We start from the raw sequence: 12607 nt of genomic DNA, 5'->3' as shown, positions 1-12607 counted from the left end.
AAAAAACACAAGTACCAGATCTTATCTTTACAATTGCCTTCTGCTGTTAAGGTCACTCACTGTAATAGCGTCTGTGGCCCTCCGTCTTTCCCGGTGCAGCTCGGTACAGAATTGTCCCTTCAAAGGTAGTCTTTCCTGACAGTGAATGAGAGAAGAGAAGGGGAGAGAAAAACAAGAGAGCGGGGAGGAGGGAGCAAATGATGGCAAAAGAAGGAAGAGGAAGAGTCTTTAACTGAACTTGCCTTCAATGAATCTGCTGCAAGAGCTTCACCCACAAAATTAAGTAGAGACCATTAAGCAGGATTTAGGAATTTTACAGAATGAGCCCAAAGTCCCCATGCAACCAGTATGGCATGAGCACCCAAAAATTGGGGCTTGCCTCTGCAAATGACTGGCATGTACATTATGCCCAGTTTAAACCTGTAAGCCATTTCAACATTGTAACTTAAAGAATAGGAAAACTTCAATTAATGAGAGGGAATCCAATCAAATGGACTCCTTAATTAACTCAATTGTACAGCACAAGCTTCTCTTTGGAGACTACGACCTATGCATAATACAGATTTAGACACATTATCCTTTATCTTCTACCCCTAGAGACCTACATGATAAAAACGAATATTCATGTCCCCAAGATTCTAAACAAGACACAGAATTCTCTTTAAAAGATCTGTCACCCTCAGTACCTTTAAGCAAGAAAATGTATTAATATACTGGAGAGCGGGGGTTCACCACTAAGGTTTGAAACCAACAGTGGCATCCATATAAACATATGGGGTTTTCTGCTTAACACCAAGGACACCAGAAAACCTATTTCTCAAAACATCTTAATTGGGATTCTGTTGTGTCAGTCATGAAACTGTACTTAAGCATGAGGACATAGGACTCACCCAGTGTCAAATGTCAAATTATCTTTTCTTGCTGTTACAAGTTTATTGTAACAGAGATTATCAATTGCAAAAGGCTGAACCCTTGGCTAGAGCCCAAATACCTCTCGAACCATGAGCAACTATACAGAACACACACATACTGCCCTGGTTTGAGTGTACTTCAGCCCCCCCCACCCTCCCACACCCACCCATACACACACCCACATACATGCACACACAAAGGCCCTACAGAGAGTACCACCGACAGGCAAAATGATTTGCTAAAGGCACACTCAATTAATAAACATATTACTTTAAATTATCTGAGAAATAAATTATATTATGGCTTGTTAATTAAATATTCAAACTGGAGGCCAGTCATACAGCTTCCTAATAAGTCTGGAGGATGAAAAAGCTAGGCTACATTTACAGAGAAGCAGGGACTAGAACTAAGTGAAGGGAGAGAGCAACTTGTCTCACTTCTTAGAAACATTCCATGTGAAAATGGAAAACCAAGAGAAACCACACTGTCAGCTTCTGGGCCTTGGCCCTCCCCATATAGGAAAGGAATTGTGAATGATCAGACCAACAACTTAAATGGGATCAGGTATTTCCAATTTCCGTGTCCTACAGCCATGGTGGTACACCCTTGTTTTGAAATGCGCCCTTTTTGACAGATGCATTCTATCCAATTAAAGCAAAAACTTAGGCATTCAAATCACTGGCTGTGTAAGAATAATCTGAAGACTAACAAAGTTTCAAATGTTCTTGCTAGACGTGAAGCTCTTGAGGACTTTGTTTTTGTTTGTTTGTTTGTTTGTTTGTTTTTTTGAGACGGAGGCTCGCTCTGTCGCCCAAGCTGGAGTGCAGTGGCCGGATCTCAGCTCACTGCAAGCTCCGCCTCCCGGGTTCACACCATTCTCCTGCCTCAGCCTCCCGAGTAGCTGGGACTACAGGCGCCCGCCACCTCGCCTGGCTAGTTTTTTTTTTGTATTTTTTAGTAGAGACGGGGTTTCACCGTGTTAGCCAGGATGGTCTTGATCTCCCGACCTTGTGATCCGCCCACCTCGGCCTCCCAAAGTGCTGGGATTACAGGCTTGAGCCACCGCGCCCGGCCACTCTTGAGGACTTTGATGACAAAAGTGGAGCAAGTAACAGTGGCTAGTTTTTATTTGGGCAATTTTTTATTCTGCTTAACTTCAATCATTAAGTCACCATTAGTCCTCAGAACACAGCTGTCTTGTGAGCTAGGCCCTCTAAAAGTTAACAGCAGCAGTCCTCTCAAGTGTCAGAAAAAAAGGAAGTGTAAGAATTTTTAAAAGGCAATATTTCGATAATGTTCCTCCAAGTACACTAGAACTTCCATGTGTGTTCTTCCCCAAGACCAAGTCTGAGAGTCACTGAGGTAGACCATGGCTGTGATGTCTCTGAATGGTCAAGCCTTTCTGCAAAGTCTCTCTGTGCACTGGCAGCAAGGCAATTTGAGATGTAGTCTGGGCTGGGGCTGGGTGAGGACACATAGGTGTCCTATGTGAACAGCAAAAGACGCAGCCAACTGGAAAGGTTATGAATATGAGTAATGTTGATCTTATTGGGGGAAATAGTATACTGTCACTGTTAAATATTAGTACTTGAAGGCAGTAAACACTATAAAAGGGAAGAGTTTTAAAATTTACACACAAAACCATACACTTACGCTAGCATCTAATTTTGCCTGAAACTATGACATCAATTTGCTCATCATTCTTCATTGCTAATAGAACATCATACTCCAAACAAATACCATCTAATATTAAAAAGAAAAAAAGTCTAATGATGCCACAGAGTGGGATTTGTCAGACTGGCTTTCATTTTTATACACAAGGGACGTTGAGCAATCCATTTCTTATAGCTAATGAAACACAATTATTTCTGCATCATGGCAGTGGTTTGCTATACATTTTTTAAAACCATCTTTTTTTTTTCTCTCTTTTTTTTGAGACAGGGTCTTGCTCTGTCACCCAGGCTCGAGTGCAATGGCACAATCATAGTTCACTGCAGCCTTGACCTCTTGGGTTCAAGCGATCCTCCTGCCTCAGCCTTCTGAGTAATGGGACCACAGGCAGATGCCACCATACCTAGCTAATTTCTATTTTTTGTAGACATGAGATTTCACTATGTTGCCTAGGCCAGTCTCAAACTCCTGGGTTCAAGTGATCCTCCCACCTCAGCCTCCCAAAGTGCTGGGATTACAGGTGTGAGCCACCACACCTGGCCTCCATCTTCATCTTTGTCTTAGCCTGACAAGCCACTAAAGTATCAGAACCTCAACTTTTTAAATAAGGAATTAGGAAAATGAGAAATTCAATACCAACAGAAAACTCATGGTTATTAATGGTTACAGAAAGAAAATGCAAACTTTCTCCCTCTGAAGATTGTGGGAAATAACTGAAAATGTTTCTGTAGCTATAGAATTAAAAAACAGGGACATTTTTAGTTTTACAACCATTATTTGAAAGCAAATAAAATCAAAGGATATGAAAAACAGAAAAGACACATTTATGTCTTAAATGTAAGGCAAAATATATATGAAATTGAAATTGGACAGCAGTCATATCTGGATTTCTTTGCCACTGCACATTATTTAGTCAACAGTAAAATGTGCAAAATTGTAACTGAAAAGGCAACTAACTAATCATGATCTGTGACAAGAAGAAGAAGAAATAAGCTAAACTGTACTCAGGCTTGAAATTTGTCAGATGACCTGTGAAAAGGTAAACTATTTGTGTAATGGAGGCAGCACCAGAATGTGTATGGAAGGCTTGCATGTCATTTTCTCCCCATCACTCAGAAGCCTGGGAGTTAATTTCACTGGGCTTCAGTGTTCTCATCTGACACTGAGTTAAATAATATCTAAATTCCTTTCCACCTTAACGTCATAAGATTCTGCTACACTATTAGCACAACCACTTGACTGTTTTGATTTTTAAAAACCTAATTTACTAAACACTTTTTTGGACTACTGATCTGTTACACGGGAGCCCATTTTATTATTTTTTTAAATTTCTGATTGAAACCTCTTTGCAAGCCCTAATGAGTAACTAGGTTTGGGGGACATTTATTAATGGCTGCTAACACTCAAAAAGTAGGATGGCCAGACATTATGAGCCTCCAAGTGGATTATCCATTACCACCTAGGTGGCAGGTTTGCGATATATATATATATATATATATCTCCTGAATCTAATCAAGTCCCTAGATCTAATGATTAATTTATAGGAATACAGATTTAATGGCACAACAGAGATGAAATCGGCAAAAGCCACACTGTGAGAACTAATGGAAAAAGGGGCTCAGTTGCTTTAGCAAAAAAATTACAAGAAAAAAAAGGAGATATGAAGGAGAAATCTATAGATTCAAACAGATTTGAGACATACTAACTGCTATGTATGTACTTTATTTGGATACAGACTCAAATGAATGGTAATAAAGAAGACTTTAGGGGAAAGTGAACAGTGACCATGTGTTAATTATTCTAAGGAATTGCCGTAATTGTGTGTGTGAGAGACAAATGGTATTTTAAGACACTCTTTTATTGATGCATGTTAAAATATTTATGAATGAAGTTATATAATATTTGGGGTTTGCCTTCAAGATAATATGGACAAAGCCTGTGGAGGGCTATAATTTTAACAATTGGCCAAAGGTTGATAATTGCTGAAGCTGAGTGATAGGTACACAGAGGTTCATTAGACTATTCTTATTTTTGTATATGTTAGACATTTTCAATAATAAAAAAGTTTATAAGAATTTTTTTTGAAAAACTACCTTTAAGGTTTCATAAGTTCTGAAAATGGTAAAGATGTTTTCAAATTTAAATATGCAGCAAAAAGTTTCTGCTACTACATAACTATAAATTTTCCTCTCTGAGATAAAATGGATAAAATATCCACCAACACAATCATTGCAATTCTTTGATAGACTAGATTACCCTAAACAAAGATCTAAGAAAGTTTAGAGACTTTCATTACCAACTACCATATGTAAAAATACATCAGAATAAGAGAAAAGCAAGTTCAAAAGACTTTCACCTGTCATTCAAAAATAAAAATGCCTCCTTATAGTAAAAGGGGATTCAATAAGCATTTATTAAACACCTACCATGTGTCAAGCAGTCTTGGCACACTCCCTTATAAATATAATGCCAATGTTTCTTCTATCACATTCATCTATTGGTACACAAAATACAACTCAATAACTACCTCAAATACTTTCTGGAAGTAGAAATGTGAAGAATGCAAATACCAAATAAACATGTGCACATACAGAAGTAGGGGTGTATGTGTGTGTGTCAGAAACAAAGAGATATATGTGCATTCACTGTACACATGGTTCATATTCAGATACAGATTTTATCATTCTTAGAAAAACCTTACCCTAATGTGTGGTAGCATTTAAATTAAGAGGATTTGCATACAATGTCACTATGATCTCTAAAAATTACCAATATAGCACAAACATTAGAAATTTAACTTACTCCCATATCTGTGTATTAATTAAGCAATCTCTGTGAAAAATGAACTGTAATTTGTGAAGAGTATTAGTGGGTTGGCCTAACAAAGACCTAGATTAAGTACATTTTATCTCATACCAGAGTAAAAAGTTAGATGTCTTTTGTGTATGAACCACATTTTGTCTTTTATGGTTTCATGACAAAAGTAATATGCATGTACTATAATTATAAAAAGATGTTATCACTGGGGGAAACTGGGTGAAGGGTACAAGGGATCTCTGTACAGTTTTGTATTTATTGTTGTAACTTTCTGTGAATCTATATTTCAAAACAAAAAGGTTTTTGTTTTTGTTTTAAGTAAAGCACATCAAAACTACTAACACCATTATCTGGGAATGGAGAATAAGTAGGTCCCTTTTAAAACCAAAGGCTCTACTTAGAGAAATCCTACCAGTACATATAATTTCTGTATGTGATCTGATCCAATTACAGAAATCTTAACATAGTCACACACTAAAGCAAATTCAGGGTGTAAGTGGCCACTGGATATATATATTTTTTAAATAGTCTCTCTCTGTAGCCCAGGCTGGAATACAGTCGTGTGATCACGGCTCACTGCAACCTCTGCCTCCCGGGTTCAAGCACTTCTCATGCCTCAGCCTCCTGAGTAGCTGGGATTACAGGTATGTGCTAGCATGCCCGGCTAATTTTTGTTTTTTTGTTTTTGTTTTTAGTAGAGACAGGGTTTCACCATGATGGCCAAGCTGGTCTCAAACTCCTGGGCTCAAGCTATCCACCTGTCTTGGCCTCCCAAAGTGTCGGGATTATAGGCATGAGCCACCATGCCTGGCCTGCTACTGGAAATTCTGTCAGAACACTGAGAGATACTATTTCTCTCTTTCAGGGAATCACTTCAAGTTAGCAAGCTATTCATTATCCTCACATCTGTTCCTCTATGAAGCCCCACATCCCCATGGGACTGGCCTCTTTGTGCCCCACTCTTCTTCAGATGCTTACTTTGCAGAGCACCTGGACACTTTGCTGAACTTGGGTTTGCATGTCTGCTTTCTGCAGTGTGCGCTTACTGAAAGCAGGGACCCTGTCTGATTTGTCTCTGTATATCGTCAGTGCCTTGGACAGTGTTTTAGTAACAACAAGGTGTCAATAAAGATTGAATGAATGAAGAACAGAAGGAAGAAGGAAGGAAGGAGAGAAAGAAGCATGGATAGATAGATGGATATGGACCAACGGATGGAGAGATGGGCCCTCTTTTCCTTAACTACATATACAGGAAGATTACAAAAGCCATGTACCCTTTATCAGAAGTAGCCATCCTTGTTAGGAGACCATGCCTCTCCGGGGATTCAAAATCCCCTCAACAATGGCACCTAAACATGGCTGCTGAAACTATTGGGCTCTCCTGGTCTTGAAATGGAAGGCTTTTAATTGAGTAACTGTGTGTGGGGAACAGTCTCTAGAAGAGAAAATGCCCCTTCTGAACAGGTGATGACATAATGCTAAATGGGAAGACCATTCCACCCAACCTCCTAATCCTCTGTACCAGGAATTCCAGCACCATATACCTTTAACTGATGGGTCAGGCAAGGTGAGCTGTCCCTATTACTGACTTGGAATGAGAGAAACCAATTTGTTTCAACAGTTCTAAAGATATAAGAGGCATTACTCCCCTGATCTTCCAGTTCTGAGAGCATAGCTAAGATGGCAGGACACCAAGATGTCAAGACTTTTCCTAAGAAGTTGTCTAATACTTCCCCAGATCTCCTCCTCTGCATCAGTAGAGGAACTCCAAAGTAATTTCCAAATGCAGTCACAATGCTTCAGCCAACACACTATCAATCAGTATGCAAGCAGCCTCCAAGCAACTGATACTAACTGGTTATGTCTCAACAGTTATCTTGACTAACAATGAGAGCTACCACTTAGTATGGGTCTGCTGTGGAGCAAGGTGGTTTATGTACATTATTGCTATTGGAACTTGTAATGAATTTATTCATGGAAATAATGTTATCATGACCCAATTTGGTCCTTCCTCCAAAAAATCCCATTTAATCCACAGTGTCCCTAACATAGAGTACTGTTATTATGGGACCTAATTACCAGGTACAATAGTTATTCCAGAGTACAAAAGAAGACACCAGGGCAGCTAGAATTCTAATATGGACTTTGAAAGCAATAGTACCTTCCACTAATGTGGGATCAAGGACACCTTCTCCCCTCCCAGTAGTACTCATCAGCTGGCCATGTTAATAGGAATCCTCCTGCCCTGAGCCAGAGAAGGCAACAGGAGCTCCAAGACACCTCATTTGCCCCTCAACCCCTTCCAAACCTTCCTACCATAGACTCTAGGATGGAATGGGGTTCAGGGGTAGGAGGGTCCCGGGCTTTGGCAGTGGAGGGAAGGAGCACTGCTGAAGCCACTGGGTAACCAGCAAGTGCTGCTGTTTCTGCGTATGTCAGGCTACATCATCCAGAGCTGCTGAGACACCAAGTGAAGGAAGTCGCCTGAGCACTTCTCTGGAAATGGCGTTACCTCCAAATCAGACATTTGTCTAATCATACTACTGGTTAAATAAAAGAGACACAAACTAACACGAGAACACCACTCAAGTCAGGTTTTTCCAAATGAAAAAGGAAGACATTTAAGAATGATTTGGGCAGGACTAAGCTGCCCTCCTCTTGTCAGAAAGGAAATTCTGCAACCCCAGGTAGTGCTGCACAGTTGAGCCTCCTACAACATTCATGCCCATGACCTTGGCTCAAGACGGCACAAGAGATACACAGACGCCCACAGTTGGGTAGTGACTGGGAGAACAAAGTTTCCCGGTCCTGACCTTTTGCTCCGTGAGCTGGAAAGGGCAGCAGAGAAGCTGGAGGGAGACCTTCAGGCCCTGGAGAAAGAAAGACCTGAAGTTCGTTGTCACCATCGCAGAAGGACACACATGCTCACCACCCAAGGTGGGACCTGGACTCTCAGTTGTCTTGACCTACTTTTAAGGGGATTGACATGCACTCATCTTGTCATAGCACTTTACTTCTCACCATCACTGATTTTTTTTTTTTTTGTAATTTCTCCAAGTCCCTCAAGGGATGCTGAGAAATACTGACAATCCCATTTGGTTCATTTTTTAAATAATTATGAACTTACAGTAAGCAATTATGAACTTACAGTAAGCAACACTCTAGAAGTAAGCAACACTCTAGAAGTATATGGAGTATACTTCTAGAGTATATAAGTATATGGAGGCACAGCAACATGGGCCACCCATGAGACAGTATTACCAGGGCATGAAGGCTGGCAGTTACCTATCCAGAGACATACAGAATCACTATGAATCACTATGAAGGTCACACCTTCATAGTGATCAACTTCCTAAACCACAGTGGGTTAAGGTAGTATAACCAAAAAAATACTCGTGAGCGTTTACCACAGCCTCTCGGCATAGGATACAGAACAGAAGGGAGGCTGGAGCACAGCCTGCCAGTCCCCCGCCCCTCTTCTGCTTGGTAGGGTGGACTTCCTTACTTGACTTGGATAGCTGCTCATCCTGGGAAATGCCAAGTTCATCCGACTCCCCTGACAGCTCCTTGATGAAGTTGGAAGGAAACATTCCAGTCTTCCCATTGAGAACACCTTCCCACCATCCTTCCTCTACCTGCAGAGATACAAACAAAAGAGCAGAGATGCAAGGGTCAGGTTAGACATGGTGGTTTCCAATTTTGCTCCCATCTGTATGGTGTAGCATGCAGAGCCCACACAGTGAGACTAGATGGCTTTAAAGTTAACAGGGAACAAGAAAACAGACCACATAGAGCCTTGAGATTCAGGCTAAAGAAGGGGGTGTTTACCTGGGGTCCATAAATGCAAGCAGACAAAATTAATACTTCATTTTCATTGGCCTCTAACTGAAATTTGGCATCTGCTTTGGTTACGAATGTAGGGTAGGTAACACATCAATATTAGAAGGACCTGTGACTCATCACCAAACAAACCACAGATATTTTCATATCACATCATAGATGCTATGGGTATCTCAAAATATCTTTTGTGCTCATTGCTGCTTTGAAATGGTGATAGTTGCTACACCTACCGGGAGACCTTTGCTATTTAGTCTATTAATAAGGATACCTATAGATTACTATATCAAAATTTGGTTTTAAAATAATTTGATAACTATTTCAATATAAATTATTCCCTTTATAATCCTATGTGTTTTATTTTATGCATTTAAAACCATTATCTAAAAACTGAGAATGGTTTCCCCAGACTACCAAACTAATTAAACAGCTTAAAAAATATAGTTAAGAATTTATCTGTAGGCTAAGAACTCAATCAGAAAGTATAAGAGCTTCCTGTACATTTCTGAAGGGTTCTAGATTACGCTAAGATGAACCGAAAGCGGGTAGGGAGGTAGGAAGGGTAGCGAGACTATGATATCTGGGTAAGCAGTGAAGGCTGAATTGGGGGAGCAGTGAGAATGGATGAGGCAGATTTGGATTAGGGGCCCTTTGAGGTCTGAGCTGGCCTTGAGTGATCAACTAGCAGGGATGGGTGACAGAAGGGTAAAAAAATTGTCCCTGGATTTTGTAATAGAGCCACTAGTAGAATAGCAGAGTCAGAAGAGCAAACTGGCTTCTTGGAGGAAAATAAGGGCAGTTTGAAAACAAGCAAGTATCAAGTTACAAGCAGTATAGTGGGGTATAATACAACCTTTGAAATTGTTTTACCATGTGCACGTACAGACAGTCTCCAATTTACAATAGATCGACTTAGGATTTTTGACTTTATGATGGTGCAAAAGTGGTATGCATTCAGTAGGAACCAAACTTCAAAGTTTGAATTTTGATCTTTTCCTAGACTAGCAATAGGTAGTACAATACTTCTATAATGCTGGGCAGCGGCAGCAAACCTCAGCTCCCAGTAAGCCATGTGATCATGAGGGTAAACAACCGACACTCTTCAGTATGCTGTGTTGCAAATGATTTTGCCCAACTATAGGCTAATGGAAGCGTTGTGAACACATTTAAGGTAGGCTAGGCTAAGCTACGCTGTTTGGTAGGTTAGGTGTATTAAATACATTTTCAACTTATGATATTTTCAACTTATGATGGTTTATTGGGACATAATCCCATTGTAAGTTGAGGAACGTCTGTATTACCAATCCAAATTAATAAATACAATTTAAAAGCTAAAATAATTTAAACAAAAAAGAAAAAGAAACTTTGAGTCAAAAGTCCAGCTCAAATTTTGTCTGTCCTGAAACTTAGCAGTTGTGTGACTTTATTTAAAGTTGTCCTACCAAAATGAACCCCGTTTTATTCCCATCTGCACGATGGGAATAATTAACACACTTCACAGTTGTCATCTTTAGGACAGCATCTCAATCTGTGTTAGAGGTATATATGCATTACTAATCTTCACTAGGTGCTGCAGGACATAGAACTGTATAGGACATGTCCTTAGTTTTCCTCAAGAGGTGAATACTCTACCAAGATAGAAAGGTGTGACTAAACATTAGCAATGCAAGGTAAATAGATGAGAAAAGACCATGACTTAGCACACATTAAACTTGTTACACAAAGTTGAGCTCACTGAGATCTGGGGTGCTAAAGGAAGGCTTTGAGAAAAAGAAATCAAAATAAGGTAGGCTTTTAGAAGAAGAAATGGCAGCCATACTTAGGGGACAGGTGTGTATGAGAAAGGGGGCTGCTGATGGAGCCTGTGGAATGGAGATAACCTGAACGATATGTTTAGAGCATTATAAGGAAACTTGTGCGATACAGACTCGCAGAGTGGCAATTACATTTGCACGATCACAAAATCTTCGGGAGAGAATCCAGATGACGGCATCCATGCACAACTGTCCCAACGACTATTTGATACCAAATCGTGGCATTTCACAGCATTTCCACTGAAATCATTCCATGTTTCTATGCCAATTCAACTGACACATATTATTTTTTCAAGGAGTTTTTTATAGGCTTAGATGGTTAGGAAGATTCACCATGAGTCTCAGTATCAATCATCACAGGATTTGTACAGCGGAGTCCTTTGTGCTGGTACCGAATAAGAAACCAGAAAATGACCCTCTCTCTCCCAGGAGTCACAGGGCAGGAGGGGAAAATCAAGGGCACAAACCACAAATGAGCAGTCCCTGGCATAATCCCCAACAGCACGGGGTAGTTGGGCCAATTCCAACCCACTTAGTTCGAAGATGTCTGGAACATTCCTATTCCTAGTAATAAGTGGCTCCTGCCCAAGATCCCTGAGGGAAGCCATCCTGATGTGTAGGAAAAACAGGCTGTCTGCTGGGAAAAGAGACGTATCTTCACCTCACCACACCCCCAGATGCCTGTATCACTGTCAAAAGCACAATCTGAGAGGAGTGGCCTATGGGAAAATGGCAGAGGTCTATCATTAGCCACACAGTAAGTGGAGGGGCAGACAATAAAACCACTGCTCATCGCCTGGGCACACACTTCCCATCACAGGCGCACCATGGGCAAGATGCTCATTTCTCTGTGAGCTGGAGTCCTTCATGAGGATGGTGGGGGTGGCCCCAGTACCAGTGAGAGTCGTTCAGTACTATTTCCTTCTATAACCAGGCCAACTATTTTGGTCTCGAGACTGAGGTTGGAGACAGGAGAAAAATGATACCTCACACTATCCCTCTTCAGAGATATTCTAGTTCAACTTCCTGCATAAAGATGAGGACATGGACACTGCCATGTGATTTCTTTCATTCATTCATTCATTCATTCATTCATTCACTCATTCTAAGAGTAAAGCACAGTGCCTCACACATTGAATGAATGAATGAACGAATGAATGGCAGGGACATTATTGGGAAAAATCCTCCATGGGGGCCTACAGAGCCCTGATTTCCCCCACAGAAAAGGTTTCCTTCCTGTGAGGAGCAAAAGGAACTGAGAGATCCTAACTATATTCGCCACTGTTCTTAACTAGGTACTGCCACACCCAGGTCTGTGTGGTCCTCCCAATTCCACCAATTCCACCAATATTAGTGAGCACCTATCTTGCACTGCCCCAGTACCTGGGGACAGATTCATTGCTGAACAAAACAGATAAAGACTCCATCCCTGAGAAGTTTCCAACAAGAGAGAGGAAGTTACAGAGCCTGAATGCCCCATGCCCCTGCTTAGAAATCAAGCTTACTTATGTTTGCATTTCTAGAGTTAAGAAAAGAAAGAAATGCATCTCTGTCTC

General features: G+C 40.7%; 1 protein-coding gene across 1 annotated transcript in view; it reads right to left on the bottom strand.

Moving 5' to 3' along the window:
• Positions 1-12607, bottom strand: part of SH3KBP1 (SH3 domain containing kinase binding protein 1) — a 274242-nt gene that overhangs the window by 161048 nt on the left and 100587 nt on the right. The window contains 1 exon segment of the mRNA XM_033201026.1: positions 8906-9035. Coding sequence (XP_033056917.1) covers positions 8906-9035 — 130 coding nt within the window.

Source organism: Trachypithecus francoisi, unplaced genomic scaffold (genome assembly GCF_009764315.1).
Source record: "Trachypithecus francoisi isolate TF-2019V2 unplaced genomic scaffold, Tfra_2.0 Lachesis_group6, whole genome shotgun sequence".
Lineage (NCBI taxonomy): Eukaryota > Metazoa > Chordata > Mammalia > Primates > Cercopithecidae > Trachypithecus > Trachypithecus francoisi.
The sequence above is the reverse complement of the archived record's forward strand: the minus strand, read 5'-3'. Positions and strand labels throughout refer to the sequence as shown.